The sequence below is a fragment of the Chroicocephalus ridibundus genome, chromosome 2 (assembly GCF_963924245.1).
Source record: "Chroicocephalus ridibundus chromosome 2, bChrRid1.1, whole genome shotgun sequence".
In the NCBI taxonomy this organism is placed as follows: Eukaryota; Metazoa; Chordata; class Aves; order Charadriiformes; family Laridae; genus Chroicocephalus; species Chroicocephalus ridibundus.
The window spans coordinates 116,223,826-116,244,820 of NC_086285.1; the positions used below are offsets into that span (position 1 = coordinate 116,223,826).

At 36.1% G+C, this 20,995-nt stretch overlaps 1 protein-coding gene across 1 annotated transcript in view; it reads right to left on the reverse strand.

Annotated features, from left to right (window-relative positions):
- Positions 1-20,995, reverse strand: part of SMCHD1 (structural maintenance of chromosomes flexible hinge domain containing 1) — an 84,035-nt gene that overhangs the window by 20,678 nt on the left and 42,362 nt on the right. Inside the window, exons 22-34 of the mRNA XM_063326650.1 lie at positions 20,476-20,548; positions 18,512-18,651; positions 17,346-17,480; positions 16,266-16,493; positions 15,388-15,536; positions 13,342-13,430; positions 12,092-12,210; positions 11,200-11,367; positions 9,858-9,983; positions 5,322-5,401; positions 3,775-3,932; positions 542-657; positions 32-93 (exon numbers count right to left, since the gene is read on the reverse strand). Of these exons, the coding sequence (XP_063182720.1) occupies positions 32-93; positions 542-657; positions 3,775-3,932; positions 5,322-5,401; positions 9,858-9,983; positions 11,200-11,367; positions 12,092-12,210; positions 13,342-13,430; positions 15,388-15,536; positions 16,266-16,493; positions 17,346-17,480; positions 18,512-18,651; positions 20,476-20,548 (1,643 nt within the window). The remainder of the gene's footprint in view (positions 1-31; positions 94-541; positions 658-3,774; positions 3,933-5,321; positions 5,402-9,857; positions 9,984-11,199; positions 11,368-12,091; positions 12,211-13,341; positions 13,431-15,387; positions 15,537-16,265; positions 16,494-17,345; positions 17,481-18,511; positions 18,652-20,475; positions 20,549-20,995) is intronic.

Sequence of the window (20,995 nt, forward strand, 5' to 3'; positions counted from 1 at the left end):
ATCAGTAATTATAAAACAAATGCTCCTATACCTGAAGTAAAAGAAGCCATCTTCTTTGTCATCCTTCACTTTACTACAGCTAAATGTTGTAACCTGAAAGGACAGATGCAAAAAATTTAATACAATATATTGAAAGTTTAAGTACCTTACTTGTAATTTGCTAGCAAGTCTTAATGATTTGCAGTGCTGACAGCATACAGTAATTCAATGAGATAATCGATAATTTATTCTTAATTCTCCAAGTCTTTTCTTTGCAAATTTCAGGGCGGCAACTTTTAATAGCGTCCCTGCTATTTATTAGTTAGCTTCTGCAGAGCAGTAACATTTTTGTCCTTACTATAAGCTTGACATTTGAACAGTCTGACATCTTGTAACAGGACAGATATTGACAAGCAAATATGACTGATATGTAATACTTGTTACTTAAAAACTAGAACAGGATACCGTTCCAAGTTAAGTGAAGGAAAGTTTCTAAAGCTAATATGTTTTTCCTATGCTGGCATTTTGAAACCCATTTTGAAAATGCATTTTGATAACTTACATCAACTGGTATCCCAGTTCCGCTGCTCTGTCCTTCCCACATTTTCATGGAAATCCGTGCTGGATTAATATTTTTAATAACGTTGTCATCTTCAGAAAGAACACTAACCATAAAATCTATAGAATGAAAGACAACATTTTCTCAAGATTATTTTTATTCACAATTACCAAGTCCAAACTCCAGGAATTTCTGTGTCTCCCTCATACCTAAAGGAAAACCACACAAAACCCGCATTCCAAACAGAACCCAAACAACAAAAAATTTAAAACTGGATATGGAAAACCTTCTCTTCCTCCTGTAATCAGACTAGGTAACAATCCTTAGAAAAAAAAAAACACATCTACTTTATCCAACGACTGCTTCAAAAATATCCTCGAATTTCCCAGGTTATTCTTAACAAAATGGCAAGCCAGGCTGCTTCTTGCTCTCAGTGAAGAACAATCATTAGCTAGTTAAGAAGCTGATTCTTCCTTCAAGGACAGGAAATCCACATCTCCCTCTTCCTTCACAAGTGCTTTAGCCATTGAACTAATGGAAAGGTGCAGTAGTGGGAAAGAGACTGTACCAACACCCCTACCATTTTCCCTATCTATTAGCCACACTGTAATAAAAAAAAAAGGACTCAGAGTATGAATCTGAAGCCGAGTTTGGCTATTTTGGCTATTTCTTATAGACTAATATAATGTACTTAAATCTGTTAGAAGTAGGAGATAGGGACATGTTTCACTCCATTTGCTGTTGACTGGTCCTGCAGCCAAAATACTTGCCATTTTATATCCCAATCTGAAACATTCAGCTTTTCCTATATATTCCATTGAAAGTTTAGTGGTCCGAAGGAAATGGAATCCAAATGAGAATAAAGCTACCCTTCTTCTAGTTGAAGTAAGCACTTTGACACTATGGTTACAGGTGGATTTCATGCATGTAACTGAAGCTGCACTGCTCACGTAGAACTGAATTTTGCACTTTAAGGATCTAAAGGTCCTTTCCGATTCAAACCACTTTGTGATTCTGATTCTATAGTATGCTGCTTCCAGGGAAAACTAAAATACCTTGTGAATTTAGTCAAGTTCATAACACTGTACGGAGTATTTTAAAGAACAAAAACTCTCTTTCCATAAAAATTTTAGCTTATCAAGTTATCATGGTATAATTGCTATCTTAGAACATGAACCTTCTTTGGTCAAAAAACAAGCCCCCATACCACAGACCTCATATTTGTGGGAGTTATTCTGCTTCTCAACTCCTAGTACTATAAATAAATCCTTTTTATTCTAAATTTTGAATACATGTTGCAGGTACTTCACACAGGCTTGGGATACAACAAATGGATTTGTATGAAGCAGATTTTCTGGTTTTGTCAACTTTGAGAGATTTTTATCATCTGGGAATCTGGAAGTATTTACAAAGGAGTACAGAGAATAGGTGGGAAAAAAATCAGATGCTTGCGCTGAAATAAAACTGTGAAACAGCAACAGAACTGAAAACTCTCCTTAGATAGACAACTTTTTGCGTGTTAAGTCAACCTAAAGGCATGGGAAAAACTGAAATATAGGAAAGACAGTGTCCTGTAACAGCCTACTTTAAGAGTCTTTGGTTAAGGAACTTGCTGAAAGCTCTCTAAGAAGCCAAGTACTCTATATCAGCAGGATCACTCACATTCACACAGTTGTCCACTCCTTCAAACACTTTTGAAAGACACCACCTTCCTGTACAGAAGTCGCGTAGTTCCCAGCCTGCTCCCATTTCTACATTCATCCATGTACCAACTTAATGATATTCTTTATATACCTTCCAACAACTGCCCAGTACTGAAAACACACCTACTGATCAAAAGCTTCCCTGACCTCTCCTGAAACTTTTTGAAAACTACATCAGATTTGCCACCTTAATTTACTCCTTTCAAACAAAGGCCAAATTAAATAGGATTAGCACATCAGAGTTAGTAACTTAGCCATTTCATGCCTTAATTAATTTATAGTTCTTAAGTGAGTACTACTCAGTATAGGAAATTTGTTAGTATTTACTTCATCAAATAGGTCTAAAAGTCATCTACTGAAGATTCAAATGTGATTTTTAAACTTTTTTTTTTAAAAAAAAAAAACAACAAGGATGAGATCAAATGGGAAATAAAATTAGTTTGGAAACTACTTTACTCTCCTTCACAGGTACCACTGACAAAATACAGCACGCTTCCCAGGTCTCAAATGTTTTTTGTTTTTTAATTTCTATAAATTGTTACTGAAGTATTATTTTGCCTTCCTTATTATGGTATTACGTAATTACGTAATACATTACTACTAGCTTTCTATTTAACTTATTTAGACAGAACTTCAGCTTTCTAAACAATATCTTTGTGTCATGGTTCCGTAGTGCAAATGGTGTTACTGCAAATTGAAGACAAATTTTTTTGGGAAGAAGAGCTAGTAAATTTGCAAACTTCACTGACAAATTCAAGAACCATATCTCCCATGGTTATCGTAAAGAAGACTTATTTCCTGAATTCATGGAATTAGTTAGAATAAGTCCCTTATTCCTGCCAAAGTTTCCTTACAGCAAAAACCAGAGGTTTCAAATTCTGTTTTGCTTTTAGCAGAAGATGTTTCCTCATTGCCATAACTTGTTCTTTATCTGTTTTGCTTACTGGGAATACTACTGGGATATAAAACATGAGATGTGGGGTTTTTTTTTTCCTTTTATGACTCAGCAGCCTTAGTTAGAAAGCAAAGATCATCCTTTTGTGAACGAATACGGCAAGAGAAAAGAATATTTTGTACTGGCCCTGGTGTACTTCTGATCACTTTTTAGTTCCTCTTGGCTCACAGGTGGTCTATAATTTCACAGCTATCTCCTTTGTTACTATTCCACAGAAAATGAGATGAGGGAAAGCATGCATGAACTAGGTCAGACCATCTTTTGGGAAGATCAAAAACTGAAATATGGTATTTCATCAGGGACAAAAAAGAGATTCCATAGTTTTACCATTTATAGACAAAGCCAATAATTTGGAACAAATAAATAAGTGGTCTTTTGAAATGCTTTCCAAAGATGAAGTATCTTTTCTCTCCATGTGTTATAGAGGCATCTCAGATATGGCGGTTACAAAGAACTGAGACAAAACAGATCAAAAAAAAAAGTAAGAAAATATATCAGGTGAATCATCAAAATAGCTTTTCATATGTTTAGAAAGCTCTGGAGTGATTGGTTTCCACCAAAGAATCCTTATAACTTACCGGTGAAGGTACCTCCTGCTGGAAAAGAAGGATTTTTGTCATATTTAACATTCAAGCGGACAGGTTTCTCAGGATCGGGCAGGACATTGAATGTGATTATAGGACAATCTAATGTGGTCTTGTTGTATGAGGCTTTAAGCTGTAAAGTGTGCTCTCCCCTGAAATATACAGAAATTATAAAAACTTATTAGCTTATTAATTTTCCTTTAATATTCATTAGCTTGATCACGTTTCATTGTCTGTCTGTAAGACACTAGCAACTACAGCTTTAAGTTGCAGAAGACAGTAAGGTGGAAAGCAAACACAGCTACTTAAAATGCTGTCTAAGAAGCATTGTGCTTTGATAGTTTCCAAAGAGTGAATCTGCGTACAACTCACATCTAGCAAACTGGACTGCAAGTATTCGACTTCATTACGACTTCATTGCTATAGAATAACTCTTTTTTTTACAGTATGAAAAACTTGAAATTTAAGTTTTTTTTAACAGAACTGGGAAAATAATATTTAACCGAATAGAGGCTGTACTCCCCAGCGAGTTTTGATTATGGAATGACACACATGATGTTACCACTGAGCACACCTGTTTGTAACCTCCAGTAATATACTGATAACTACTATTCATCCTCCTTCTACCAAGATGCAGCCATTACACACTAAACACCATCAATAGCATTTAAAATAGATTTTCTACCAAACGCAAAATAATATTATGGGTCAAATCCTGCAGATATGAATGCAAAAATACTAACTGCCATGAAATATTTCAGAAGTTTAAGAACAAGCACTTATTGCTAGCTTCTAAGCTACCTAAAGCCAACCTAGTCCTGTCAAGAAAAGCTCAGGGATACAAGTAGTGGGTTGCAGAACTGTGAACATGAGGAGGATATTGAAATAATGAAAAGTCAGATGAAAAAGTGAGAAAGTCAGACTTTGAAAAGTCAGATGGGACATATGAGTGTAAGGGGAGCCAGGGTGACTGACATGAAGAAGCAGGAGCCACAGCACACATCTGCAGGAAATGAGACTTCATTAGTTCTATGGCAAATAAGAAAAAATAAATACATATATATTTAAAATCCTTTTGGCTGCTCTACTTAATCCTTTAAAACAACGGTTAGCACACAGAGAAGTGGAGTTCCAACACTCCCAAAATGTGTTCCTACTTTGAAAGCACAGCATCTAGAACTGGTCACCCAAAGCCTGTACATTTCAAACATTTTAAGTGGTTTATGACAGCATCTGCACTAGGAACAGGTTGACAATTATAAGCTGTGTTTTACCATGACTGGAAAAAACAAGATTCAGAAAATTAGAGCAGCAACTTCTCAGAAGACCAAAAGAAGCAGCTATTGAATTTTTTTTTCAGCTAAGCACTTCATTTCTGAAAGCTCACTATCTGGCCTTCCATTGGCATATAAATAATAAACGTCTGACCTCAGCTCTAGATTAATTCTTGGTATGTATTTTATGAAATGCGCAGCTTAAATAGATCTAGCAAGCGACATTTCAGAATTCAAGTTTTTTTCCACATAGTTTTCACTACTTACCTAGGCGCATGAATACTAATAACTCCCAGGTTAGCCCTACCATTTTCATCTGTTTTATGTTGCTGGTTTGAAGGTACAATCTGTCAAAAAAAAAATTTATTTATTCTTTCAATGACACAGAAGGAGTATCAAGTCTTAGAATGAAATGTGTATCTCATTTGCTTGCATACTGTCTTTCCATTTGAGCAATAGCTTTTTTGTATTTTTACACTCTTAAGTTTGGGAAAGATACACTGTTATGAACACAATATTGAGAGGTTTCAGAATTTTCTGTCAGTTTTGGAAGACAACCACTTTATCTGGACTAGCTTATTTTTGTTCATTACTATGTTCAAATATTTGGTAATGTTATTTCTGTAATAGCTACTGATGCAATCATGTCATCCATAGCACACGTTAACCTGAGTATATTTTCAGATTCTAAAACCTCCTACAAACTATTCCCTTTTACAGTGTTTCTCCAGTCTGTACAAAAATTCCCGGGTAGCAAAAAATTAAAGAACTATACAACTGGAGTAAAAATAACTGAAACATCCGTGTCTCTCTTCCCCTTCCCCCATTCCAGTCCCACTGACAAAAAATGTAAGACTGTTAGACAACTTAGTGAAAAGTGTTATAAGTGATGAAGTACACCACCTTATTTATCAAAACTTAATGAAAAACCAGAATTAATGTCTATACCGTAAGAAATGGCATTTAATCTAATGCTTCTTGTCAGTGATGTTTAGGATAATAACACAAATTCACAGAATTGTTTTGATTGGAAGAGACCTTTAAGTCCAACCATTAACCTAACACTGCCAAGTTACCACTAAACTGTGTCCCTGAGCACCATATCTACATGTCTTTTAAATACCTACACAGATGGTGACTCAACCACTTCTATGGGTAGGCTGTTAAAATGCTTGACAACCCTTTTGGTGAAGAAATTTTTCCTACTATCCAACCTAAACCTCCCCTGGTGCGCTTGAGGCCATTTCCTCTTGTCCTATCGTCAATTACTCGGGAGAAGACACTGACCCCCACCTTCCTATAACCTCCTTTTCAGATAGCTGTAGAGAGTGATAAGGTCTCCCCTCAGCCTCCTTTTCTCCATGGCTAAAAAACGGCAGTTCCCTCAGCCGCTCCTCGTAACACTTGTGCTCCAGACCCTTCACCAGCTTCGTTGCCCTTCTTTGGTCACACTCCAGCACCTTAATGTCCTTCTTGTGAGCAGTCCAAAACTGGACACAGTATTCGAGCTGGGGCCTCACCAGTGCTGAGTACAGGGGGATGATCACTTCCCTAGCCTTGCTGGCCACACTATTCCTGATACAAGCCAGAATGCTATTGGCCTTCTTGGCCACCTGGGCACACTGCTGGCTCATATTCAGCCGGCTGCCGACCAACACCCCCAGGTCCTTTTCTGCCAGGCAGCTCCCCAGCCACTCTTCCTCAAGCCTGTAGTGCTACATGGGGTTGTTGTGACCCAAGTGCAGGACCCGGCACTTGCCCTTGTTGAACCTCACACCATTGGCCTCGGCCCATCAATCCAGCCTGTCCAGATCCCTCTGCAAAGCCTTTGTACCCTCAAGCAGGTCGATGCTCCCACACAACTTGGTGTCGTCTGCAAACTTATGGAGGGTACACTTGGATCCCCTCGTCCAGATCATTGATAAAGACATTAAAGAGAACTGGCCCCAATACTGAGCCCTGGGGAACACCACTTGTGATCAACGCCTTATAAATCTCCTATTTACCTGGCACATTAATTAGGTCTGATTTTAAGTCCTTTGAAGTCAATATAAATTCTACTGTTGACTTAAAGGAATTCTCGCTTAAAGGAATTTTTCTTGTTAGAAAATAACTCCCCTTTAACTCACTGGTGTTCTTCAAGATGTGTTTTCTATGTGCACCCTGTCTTTGCAGTACTTACTTCCCTGGCACTGAAGTGAATTGTTATCATTGACAGTATCATTAAGTCATACTTGCCTTTACACATTAATTAGCAGAGAAGCTATCACTTCATTTCTTCATCAAGTACAACTTTTTGAAACTATGGACTCCAGTGTAGCAGACAGAGAATGCCTATCCTCTCAAAGAAACAACTGTGAATCTTAAAGAATACTAATACACTCTTAAAGTAAGCAGAAGCTATTTCTTCTGCAAATGTGTGTGTATGCTACTTTAGCCTTACCTAAGAAATACCTTATCACTGTATCAAAAGAACCTCAGATAACAGCTTTAGAGTTTGGAGAACAGCAAAGGAAGCCAGGGATACATTCTGAATTCTTCTGTAACGAATTCCTCTAACGAAGGGAATCAGCTTTTTCATTGATGATATAACACAACAATGTGGTGCAACTGTTTGCCATTATCTGAACAGCGTTCAGCATTAATTGTCTCCCTTTGCTACTTTCAGCACAAATTTCAGGAGACTAAGTGTCTAGTGTCCACTTACACAAAAACAACGTTTTTGAAATACTTGAAGTGGGCGATCTTCTTCCAAAATTATTTTATTTCCAAAATCTCATGTCAGTAAGCTAAAAGAATGAAACTACATCAGGGAAAAAATTTGTGAAAGTTTGTTCATAATGGGTCAGCTACGGAAGCATTAATTTATCCTACTGTGTCACTAGAGAAAGGCAATGGCCTAATGTGTGCCTAATGGTTCAAATGGAAGACAGCACTGTAAACATATACTAAGAAATAACAAAAATTGACAGACATTTCATAAACTCTTCTGAAGAGTATATTCAATTCAACAGAATAAGTCTGTATTCGAAATTACTGTACAGCACAGAATGGAAAGTTCTTTATTTTTACAGAAACCCGTGCTTTGTACATTTCCATTATTGAGCTGCATGTAGGAGTTCAGAGTGTTTCTGTTCAGCCATACTCATTTAGTTTTGGACCTGTAAGACAGAGAATGGAGTACAGGAAGCACATGCTGCAGAATATCAGGCTTAGGAGACTTAGAAGACGGGATGCAAAATATAGGCAGACACCTTATCTGAGAATTTCAGTTCCCAGAAGCTTCTGATTTCCTTTGGGAGACTTTGGCGAGACAGTTCTCTAAAGAGGTTCTCCAAGATACTCATGAATACTGATCCGATGTCTGTTTAGCAAAGAGCAGTTGGTTGCTCTGCTAATGTACAAAAGTAACTTTGATACCAGTGTTAAGCTCTGGGAGAACGCACTGTAAGAAGCACATTATAACAATGATCCACTTTGGCTTTCATAACATTTTCTCCTGCACACATCCCACTTGGATAAAGAGCATGCAGACTTCCTAAGACATGCTGCTAGTCATCTCTGGTGGACGGTATAATGTCTGAAAAGACACAGCACGCCACCACAACATCTCTTTGATCAGGCAGCACAACTACACAGAGTTACTGTCAAGTTTGTATGTTCTCTCAAGAACAACATAATCAGAAGCATCGAGGAGTTGCAGCTGCCATCATAAAGGCAGTAGTTGGGGCAGACAAAAAAAAACCCCAAACTATGAGGCAGACTTCTGTGGCAAGAGATTTAAAAAAGCCAAAAGTGTTCAAGATATAAAGAAACTTCCTTAAAAAGAAATGCAATAAAAATAAGTAATAGTAGCGTAGTTAAACTGGGGGAAAGGTGAGGCTGTGACACAGTTCTTGAGGGGCGAGCAAAAGAAAGTTCTTGGCTGCTGTTGGTTCTGAGAGTACTGAAGGACACAAATGCATGGCAAGCAGGAACAAAAAGGGAACAAGACCAGCCCTGTATGAAAAAAAAATGTCATGTCCAGAGGTGAATGAATACATCCTGTATTGATAATGTACACATTCAATACAAAAGTGTCTGCACCGAAAGTTACGAATGTTTAACAATTTGACTTTTTTTTCCCCCCCAGCAAGAAGAACCAAAATTTTAATGGAGTATTTCGTCAAATGCGTTTCTTCATACAGACCAATGTGCAGATCCTCTGACACTCGTACCTCACTCATTGAAAAGGCAGTAACAACTTAAATTTGGATTAGATTTGCAACCTCATTGTTTTAACTTGGTTTATAGCACCAATGCTTTTCAGAGGGATAATCAAGTAGGGAGCAAACCCTGCTGACTAGCTTTACATAAAGACCATAAGTCACATATTCAGGAACTACAATCAAAGAACCACCAGATAAAAATGATTTGTTTGCCAGTTTAGACCATGTCATCATTAATATTATTCATTAAATTACCTCAGATAAAGCGGGGGAAGGAGTGGAGTGGTGTGCACGCAGAATTTGGAAAAAGGTTCAGTGGAAGGTCCAGAATGTATACCAATGACAAGTGGACACTGTACTATAGGAATTTTGTTGCATTTGTGATTGTTATAGTGAAAGGGAGCTGAGCAATCTGTCCTGGGAACTGTTTACGTTACTCACTGACACTACTATTATATGACATTAACTATTCTTTTGTGCCTGTACAATATTTTATTCTGTTTTCCTAAAATGTCTTGAAAATGAAGAAGATAATGTACACATGACAAGAGAAATTTGTGTAAAAAAAAGTTCATATAATAAGGCCTATGCTTACCTTTAAGTTGATACTCTTTGTAAGGCTGATTTTGACATTAGGTTCAGGAGATGGATTTCCCCACTGATCGCACAGCTGAACAATAAGGGGCTTCTGCAATTCTCTACCATTAATTACTGAAACAGGCTGGAAGAGAAACAAACGCATTATACTATTTTGCTCTAGGTATATCAGACGTTCACAGCAGGTCAGCAATCCCCAGCACAATAATGTCTGCCTTTTCCATGCTATTTGTCTCCCATAACAGCTAGACCATGACAGAACTGTAAAACTCCAAGAAGGTATTTCTAGAGTTTTCCCATTGACATTCTCTTGTCATTATAAATTGCACTACTTGAATTGAATTGCACGTGTTACTCATGTTGATGTGACTAAAAAGACAGACATGTTTCTGAAAAGGCGTATGAAACATTTTCCTTGTTGTAGAAAGAGCAAATGGCCTAAAACTTCTACTTTCTGATAAGCCTTGACAATTTCCTAGAGAGTAAAAATAGTTACGATATTCTCTGAACCTTTTGTTTGACTTTTTTCTTCAATAACTTCCTTCTCCATTTTCGCAACATGCCGATCCTATTTTGCTTTCTTCTGCAACTTCATCACTATCACTTGAACAGCCGAAGTAAACATTGAAAAAAATAATTAAAAAAATCACTGCAAATAAATGGATGGTATCGAAAATCTCCATCCTTTTCATTTGATATAAGCGTTGTACTCCCTTCCCCATTTTCTGAGTGTAAACACTTGTAAACTTAAGTAAATTTGGGACTTCTTCTACATCCTAAACCTCAAAGAAACCCCAAGAACAGATAACGGAAAGATGAGCTGCCAACTATTACTACCATTAAGGACAGTAACTCTGGCAAATAGCCTTGGAAGATGGGTGTTAGGATCCAGCCCACAGTAAAACTGCTGCACCAAAGACAATAAAGATGCATCTGTAGAAGGGCAAATGGGACAGAATAAACAGTTTAAGAGATACTAAGAAATACGGTGTAGTAAACACAACGTGAGTTAGATTACTCCGAAATAAGCTTACTTTTAAAAAACTAATATATTTAGCTATTGTATGAAAAATGCTTCAAGTCTACAGTCCCATTTAAAATATGTCTATATAATTAGACAAATTGCAAAATACTTACCTTTTGTGTTATGTTATCCTCTATAGAATTAAAAAAAAATATGTCTCTAGAGCTGCCATATTCCGTCAATTTTTACAAGTATCAATACTAAGAAATCAGTGTTTTCAGCTTTGAATCCTGTGCTTCAAAAAGCTCTGGAAACAAAAGACTTGCTGACTAGTGGCCCTGTTGGTTTTTTTCCAAACAAACACTGTTCAACTTACCTTTTCTAACTCTGGCCAATCCACAAACTGCAATTTAGCAGGGGATCCTGCAGTTAAGTTTATTCTCAGAAAGTCAGAAAATTCACGCCAAGCAAAGCACAATTCTTTGCTTCCAAGTAAACATGGTTTAAAACGAATACCTTTCACTCTCATTGTTAGAGTACTTTCCTATTGAGAAATAAAAAGATTTTATCAAGAACAAATAAACAGAAGTATAATTTATTCATTTTTTTCAATATGCTATTTTAGTATCTATGCCTCCTAGACACTATTTCTGTTTTTACTGTGAGACAATGGACTAAAAATTAAGCTATAAGTGCTATTCCTTTTGTTAAATTCAAATGGACTTATTGTGTGAGAAGTGATCAATTTCAAACTCAAGCATTTCTCAGCAACCTGTTTTTCAACGTATAAAAGTTACATACAACTTATTTTAAAAGCTACAGAATGCATTTTAAATTTAACTATGGCAGACAATATCAGTAGGCTGTTCTACAAGGTTCTTCAAAAGATCATAAAATCAACTGTACCACCATAAATAAAAACAGAAGAAAACATATAAAGCAATGGACTAGAAACAAAGCAAACCTGACTCAAGAATGAAGTGAACTGGCCCACAAATTGTATAGCTGCAGCAGTGATAAAGTTTTTAACAGATGCTCCTGTATTCCTTAAAACAGGATCATATGATCTTACCCTTTAAGTCTCTATCTTAAACATAGAATTGTCTAGGTTGGAAGGGACCCTTAAGATCGAACCATCAACCTAACGCTGCCAAAACCACCAGTTTGACTAGCTTTACACAGTTTTGGTTCAATTCTGTGTGACACAATTGAGACAATTACCACACAAAGGCCACAGAGAAATAAACTATATGACATCTCATAAATACCTGCCAAGTTATTTTCAAATTTGATTTGTCAAGTCCAGGCCCAGAAATTCCAAGGGAATTTACACATGCAGATGTCACTGTCTGAATCTGATTTCCATACTGATCTGTAATCACTACATCTGTTAAAAAAGATGATGAGGATTAAAACGATTATTAAGATGATTACCTCAGCAGCTGCTTTAATGAAACATTATACAACATACGGAATATAAATGTATAAAACATACACACAGTATAGAGAAATATCACTGAACCACAGAATGGCTGAGGTTGGAAGGGACATCCGGAGGTCACCTGAACCAACACTCCTGCTCAAATGGGGCCACCTAGAGCTGGTAGCCCAGGACCACGTTCACATGGCTTTTGAGTATCTCCAAGCACGGAGACTCCGCAACCTCCCTGGGCAACCTGTGCCAGTGCTCGGTCACCCTCACAGTGAAAAAGCATTTCCTGATGTTCAGAGGGAATCTCCTGTCTTTCAAGTTGTGCCCATTGCCTCTGGTCCTGCCACTGGGAAGAGCCTGGCTCCATCTTCTTTACACCCTCTCTTCGAGCATTTATACACATTGATAAGATCCTCCGATCTTGTGGGTATCAAAAGGGTATAAAAAAATGTATCTATAAAATCATATCATATACTTGTGCTTCCCACTTTTTTTGAATAAAAAGATTATTTCTTGCTATAAAGTTAAAACAACAAAAAATCTTAAAATTGAAAGCTGTTTTTCAACCTGTTAGTTTGTCCTACGTGCTTTTCTTCGCTCACGCAGAAGCTTTTAATGTCCCAAAATACTTTAAGAATTTTTAATTTCTTACCATGTCATATAGCAACTACATATAGAAACTGAAGGAGAACGAGAAGAGTGATCCCTAACATGCCTTCCTCTTAGGTTAAAGTTAACCTTAAAATGTTCCGCTTTGAAGTCTATGCCTTTGAAATAGTCTGAATGCTGTTATGGCCTGTAAGATCTCAGAATACACGAACTAAACAAAAATTTACAAACAATTTGAACTCAGTGTGATGAATGTCCCAATGTACAAACTAAGAGGCAAATTTTATCGAAGAGTAACTCCGGAATTGTAAAACGGCAATTACAGAAGCCTGATCATCTTTCCATGAATGAGAATGTGAAATTAAAATAGCTGAAGACAATTCACTCTTGATGACATCTGTATACATAACAGGCTAATAAACTGCAAAGAAAAAGAAATGTATCTTACAAGAAATTGAAGAATATACAAATACTCACCAATTTCACCTTGTAGTTCTTCACCAATCTGCAGTGTGTTGGGTCCTTTCAATTTACATTTAATGTGCTTGGGTTCATCAGGACGTGGCCTAAGTCAGCATATGAAAATTGACTTAAATAATTTTCATGAAGGTAATAACTTATAACATAATAGCAGGCATGATAAAGCATACAGCAGTTATCACTCATTCGCAATGAATTCTTTTAAAATTTTATTTTATCCTTGCACACCTTTAGACGATCAAGCCCAATGTGCACACAAGTTACATAGTAGCTTTCACCTCAATCTTATCAGGGGGAGCATATCAGACACTGCTTACATAACAAACCACAGCAATGTTATGGGATTCTACCTTATCTATAATAACTTGCCTACCAGTATTTTACCATAGATGAGATCATTAGCCAGCTAAAGCAAAATTAAAGTTTGGAGTATTTTAAATCTTGAAAAAAAATTTCCTCAAAATCTCTTAAGCCAAAGTAACGTACAATTGTCTACATATTAAAATATATTTATTACTGTAAAACCGATTATAATATTGACATTAATCCTGATATACACATACAAAGGTATCAGTCTCCCTTGCTACAAAAATATTTGCTGACTTCTTAAGGACCTGAATACAACTAACATAGCTTAAAATTTTTAGTAATACAGTTTTTCCTTAAAAGCAAATAGAGCACATTACAAAAATGGTGGTGAAGACGAACAACCACAAAAAAACGAAAAATCAGATTTCCATTTCCTCTTTTGCTAAGTCATTTTGCTTCTTTGAGCAGAAGTCATCAACCTAAACTGTGACTAACACTACTTACTTAAAAATACATTCTGGGATGCTTTTAAACACTCTCAGCCTTTCCTTCCATTTACTTGATGAAGGTTAACATGTGCTATGTGCTGCTTCCCCAAATACTTAAGAATTATCTGACGCGTAAGTTACTTAAGAGTTATCCAACACAAAGTTTTTTACTCCCCTTGCGTGTTCGAAGCTAAAAATTATGTTGAGATTTTTAAAAATCCTATTAGAATGACCTCCAGTTAATTTTTATGACAACTACAAAAGAATAACCCCTGAATAGAAGTTCCCTGATCTGAGACTGCTTTTCAATGGCAAGCAAAGATATACTAAAAATATTCAATATATCAATCCACTGTTCTACTTCCTTTCAAGAAGAGAGGTATTAATTCAGTACACTTTTCTGCTCTTCTTAAAACACAAACTACTACTTAACTGAAAATTTTTCTGTCTCTGACAGAGCTGCATCATGTATAGCTTTTTACAAGCATTATGCTCCCAGTGTTCTAAAGAAACTTTTTGCTTGGTCACGTAATCTTTTTTTTCCACTGCAGATCTGTGAAATGTCAAATTGCTGCAAATTTATCCCTGGCATCAGTGTGCCATGAACTAGTTACTTAATTTTAACCTATTAAGAACACATGAAATACACTAAAGCCATTTCGAATCAGATTCCTCTTAACAAACTTTATGAAGATACAGTAAGCAGAGCTAAGTGCACAGACTCACTAGGAGTGACAAGCAGGCAATTCTAAAGTTCAATTTACAGCATGTCACTTTTGACTAGAGATCCCAGATACAGGCATCCAGCATTTGGCTAGATAAATACTGTCTTTAGCTCCAAAGTAATACCCTCTGTAAGGGTAACAATTAACTTCACAGTGATATTTCTCTTCGGTAAGCGGTGACCTGACTCTTCAGTAAAACTAATTATTCTATAAGATAATGTTTACTGAAAGTTTTCAAAAATAGCAGTAAACTTCTTCAGTGTATGTATACTTACAAAAGTGATTATAGGGCTGGATACAAACAGATCTCGATGGAGTCTTTCACACAGGTAATGTTCTCATCTGTAAACAATTTGCATAAAAACCCCCACCCCTCCCCCCAAATCTACATTCCCCTGTTAATTTGCCAACTGCTTTCATTATTTCATCTTCTGTGGAAAGATTTTTTTTAACCCCAACTACAGATCTACAGTCTTTTGCTAACAACATAATTCATAAAAAAGTATTTCAAATGAACAAACCTGACTGTGAACGCACTCTCCAAAGACACATGGTCATCAAGATAAGTAATTAGACAGTAACGTACATCTTTTACCGATGTTGGTACTTTGACATCAGGTAATAATCCCTGAATCAAATGTTCTTTGTTAATTTTAGGTGTCCAGTTAACCTATAATTAAAATTTCTTAAATTAATCAAAAGCTAAATTATTAATGACTTGCTACATAATACATCTGTGGTGATTCCAAATATGCTGAAGTAACATACAGGTGATAGAAGCTTTCAATGGAAAGCCTGTGCATTTCCCAACAGTAACCAATGCTATCTTCCCAAATACAGAAAATTACTCTTAAAAAAAAAAAAAAAAAAACCCTAAACAAAACAAAACATACATTAGTGTTTCCCTCACTTATCTTGAAATAGGAAAGATCTGATTCTGAAAAACCTCACCAAAAAAAGTGCCACATATTTGGTGAAGCTCTACCTTTGTATTAGGCTCCACATGTGTACACAGACAGGGGGATAAGATTTGTAAGCAAACCTTCATGAAGGAAGATGCCTATTCAAGGTTCCTGAATGTCAGGAAAACCCCAGACCTGAAGAATCATAACTATGTTGGAATTATTTTATGATGTTTAGGAGAAGCACTGGAAATTACTAATCTGCTTTACATAATCCTACCCTGAAGCATTATTTAACATTTCATGAAGTGTTTTTATCTCATGAAGGACATAATTTTCATAAAACGATTTTTAAAAATTTATTAAGCAGAGAGTTCCCATTTTTAATAATACAGTCTTGAGGAATATTATTTTGTAGTCTGACATCTATGGATTTTAGAGAATCAGTATTTTCTATCTCCCCCATATTATGTTGCTGCTTACACAAAAGTACTTGCCTTGATTTTTTCTGCCAAAGCTGGAGTTATGTGTATCTCCCTTTCTCCTTCATCATACATCTGAAATATAAGGTTGTGCATGACATCGCCAGCAAGCCAGTTAATTTCATCCTGATGTTTAATTTGAATAGCTTTTTGTCCGTCCATACTTAAGATCTGTAGTCTTGCAACATGACTGCTAGGAAGAAGTTTAATGATCTTTTCCACTGCTGGCACATCTTTACAACTCTGTACGTGGGAAGAAAAAGATACATAATTAAGATATTAAATATACATATATGCATAAACATCACTGTGCCATAAATAAATGGCACTACTCTGGATTACCAAGTGTGATCAGGTGTCCAAACATGAAATCAGCTTGACTTGTCAAGAATAAGCCAGAATACTCAGAACTTTTAATAGATACTAGAATTGATGCTAGCTATTTAGAAAACATTTTCTGTTCCGAAAGTACTGTTACACAATTTACAAAATACTTCTTAAGAGTGGCCATAAGTATCCTTTCATTTTGCCTTATTTGTATTCGTTTACACATTTTTCAGGGTAAAACACCACAGGTTTTATTTTCTCCAGCTGTGTGGCTCGCCTGACTTCAAGAGAACTGCGATGTTCAACAGCATTTAAAAAATTCAAACTTCAAGAGCTTTAAGACTGAAATGCTACAAAAAGCTATTGATTTGTAACTTTGGGGAAAAAAAAATAATCCTTCTTCACTGAAGTTTTGGGAACATGTTGCCATACCTATTCTGGCTCTAAATGTTTATGCAGTGAAGGCAATTTGTCAGGAGGATCCACAGAGTAAAAAGGGAATAAAAATCCCAGAAATAATGCATACTTCTGAAACACTTCAAGGATTTCAGAAACAGAGAGTAAGAGGTAAAGAAAGAATGGAAAAAACTCTTAGCCTTTTTATGGTTTCCCAGCGAGGAAAAAGGGCAGCCACCTGATTATCAGGCTTATGGTAACTAAAAAGCAACTTTTGGGGGGTTGATTCATGAAAGACTTCAGTACAATAGCAAGACAGTATAATAAACTTTTCAATCTTTTGTTCATCCAGACATCCCAATCAATACTTACAAGTATTTCAATCCTTGCTTTCAGCATCTGGTCTTTCTTGATATTCTGTACATGTATAACTGGACCAGTTAAAATGTTTGTTCCTGCATTACTGCAGTCCACAGAATACACAGGAAGGTTTGAAGCACCTAAAAACTATTTAAAATGTAAAATTAAACTTCAAGTTTCTTTTACAGAACTACTAGGATTGTTCCAGAAATGATTATTTGTACAAGTCCGTATATATATATATAAGATTATTTACAGATAAATTTGATAGATTTCAGTTTTCCAGAAGCCTGCAAGATCAACACCTATATTTTTTCGCAGGTGATAAGAGATGTGTGGGAGAAAGGAAGAAGTTACAGAAGTAATATTTACTATCTATTCAACTGGTTTGTATTAACACATAAACGCCAGTCTCCTTTGCCATTATGGCAATAAATTCAATTAAGTTGTTAAATAAACCCCTTTTCATTAATTCTCTAAAAATTACACATCAAACAGAATTTAAATATCAAATTCAACATGTCATGATACTACCGCAGACCCAGCCTACAGGCAGATAGTATAGGCACATAAAGTGTAAATGGAATGAAGACTATTTTGCAGCAGGAAGGACACTTTTACTTGTTTACCTGTTCTTGCTGGAAGACTGATTTCTCTAGAATTGGAAAAGTCACTTTCTTGAGTTAAAAAGAAACTAGGTCCGACAGGGCCTAGTTTGTTTTTTACTTCTAAAAGCCACAGTAACACCTGCATTCTCTTCTGAAGTTAGATAAGTACTTATGAAAACAGTCTTATCTAATATTATTTTAGGCAGTAAACTTGCATTTTTGCCTGTAAAAAAATTTATCAAACCTAAGCTGCATGAAGTTTTTTTCCTGAACAAATTTTATCATTGTATATGGTAAATATGACCTAAAATAACTTAAAATTGTAGCTATACATCCTCACATAATTTTCTCTTCCATGTCTAAGGCTGGGTTCCTCTGATTCTTAAACTTACTGAATGACTCATAATAGATGAGGCAAGAAAGGCGCTGTTGTGGCTACCAAGCTACATAAACTTCAAAAGCATTATTAAAGATAATAGATTTTATTTAGATGCCAAAATAGGGTCTTTTCCTAGCCCTTTAAAAAGCAAGCATCAAAATCCTTATGGCAGGTAATAAAATGCAGTTTACCTTACAATGAACTACCAACTTTGGCTGTGCTGTTATATTTCCCGATTCATCCAGCACTTCAACCTGAAAGGGGAAAGCTGTTCCGTTTTCAATCCTTAGCACTTCAGAATCTGGTTTTACTTTCAATTGACGAGGAGGGCCTGTAAAAATATACAATTGTGGAACAGTGGTTATATTTCAGGTAACTTGTGAGGCACTGGATTTCAGTTTTTGCTATCTCAAAAAGTTTTAAAGCCAAGCTATCAAGCTCTTTGTGGTAACAAACAATTTAGACCAATTCTTGTTGATGCCAACAAGTTCTTGACTCCTGTCCTTCAACACATACCACTTGCCAATCTTCTGCATGAATTCACTAAGGAACAGTTAGACAAACATGATGAACTTCAGCATATACAAGGTCTAAACACATGATATAGTGCTATTTACACACTATATGGATTCACATTCATCAAAAAGAAACTTGGAGCTTTCTCCTGACATGTTAAAACCAAAGACGTTAATATTGAGATATCTGATCAATCACGATGTGCAGCAGTTTAATTACCAAAGCCAGCACAGCTACAACTTGCAGGCAAAGAAATGCAAAAGAAAATTTTGTTGGCATAACTTGGATAGTATAGTGAAGCTATTCAAGTAAGTCTACCCCTTGGAACATATAATTATTTTATCAGTATTACAAAAGAGAAGGAAGTAGTACATTACTATTAAAAGACAAGTTCTGAAGGAACAAAGGTGGCCATTTTTCAGAAACATTCTTTATGCATCATTCCTTAAAACTTCCATTTCAAAATCACTGGCTGAAGAACAAGAAAGAGCTTTTATTCACTTCTTCCTCAAAACACAGCTTTAAAAGCTAAGGATAAGTCCAAAGAGAAGAAAGAAAGAGGTACTGAAGCATCTCTACATTGCCAAAAGCAAAAGATTCTAATGAAGGATGAAGCTGCCTTCAGTCCAAGGTAAATAACTAACTAATACAGAATACAATCTGCCTCGATTGTTCCACTCCATTTTCTACATGAAGCCTTAACTCCTCAAAAGATAAAGAATAACGGAATAAACTGTGCACTGTTGGCCTAACAAATCTTGAAGTACACAATCTCTCTGCAAAATGAGATGGGAAAGCCTGAAGTCTGGTAATCAGTCTTCAAACTATACCTTATCTTCCAAATCCAGAAAAACAGAGGTAACAAGGAATAAAAGGTGTGACATAAGGGAATCCTCAACACCAAGATATTAATAAAACATAAAATTCTGGTAAGGGCAGTGGAATTACAGATTTATATATTCCTCTCGTGCATTATGATAAAGTCAACATGTAACACTGAAAGTTTCAGACACACTCCCAACTGCTAAAGCATCCCCCCCTTTGCTGGGGTAAGAAACTGAAAGAGCACTTGTTCATTCACGAGATGTTTTCTACAGGCAGAAAAGGTCTATGCAGATTAGTATAGGTTAAAGGGCTTAATGCTGGAAAAAATGAAGAAGATAAGAAATTCATTCATACAATGGTGCTACGTTAGAAAAAGATTTTAAAAAATTAAAAACACTTCCCTGGAAGTGTTCAAAGCCAGGCTGGACGGGGCTTCGCGCAACCTGGTCTAGTGGTAGGTCTCCCTGCCCAAGGCAGGGGGATTGGAACCAGATGATCTTTAAGGTCCCTTCCAACTCTAACCATTCAATGATTCTATATTGATAAAAAAGAAGTGAAAAAAAATAGTCTCAAGTAAGCAGACAAATTCCAGCTGCTAAAACAATGGACAAGATTGGGCTGTGAGTCTGATGTTATTCCTGCCAAGAATGACATGCTTTTAGCTTGATTTAGTTTCAGTCATCATTTGGATGAGCTAGAATATTCTTTTTTATGCCTCACTAAATGTTTCACCTTCTTGGGAAAAGAAGCTTTTAATTAATAGTGTTAGAATAAAGTTCAACAAAAATTCACTAAATATTTTAAGGATACTTACCAGGCTGTAATCTTATTTTAAAGATTTGTGTGTCTTCTTTCAAACCAGGAAGAGTAACCTTCAGATTGAAGTTCTAATGAAACGAATATTTTAAATATTAACCTTAGGTTAAATATTAACCTAACAAAACCAGGTCATACATTATCTCACATAGTCATGTCAATTCATAGATATGTAAATTTCAGGAGTCTATCCAAATTTTCTTGCACTGCTATATAAATCAAGATTATTTTTCTTGTATTAAGATCTGTCTTTTTCATGTTATTATTCCCAGAGATGTTCCATCCAGGATTTGCATGTTAAACTACATGGTTCTGAAATCATTAAAAGCAGCTATGATAACTTCTGGTTTTCAGCTTAGAGGCTGTCTAAGTGGGGAAAAAAACCCTGTATCAGTTAAAAAAAAAGTAGTTTTAAAAAAAAGGTCTGCAAGTTCTGCAGTCCTTAGCTAATTGCCTGAGGCAAGGCACCACAATTACTATCCATTTCATCTTTGAATAGGGCCATAAGAAAAACAAGT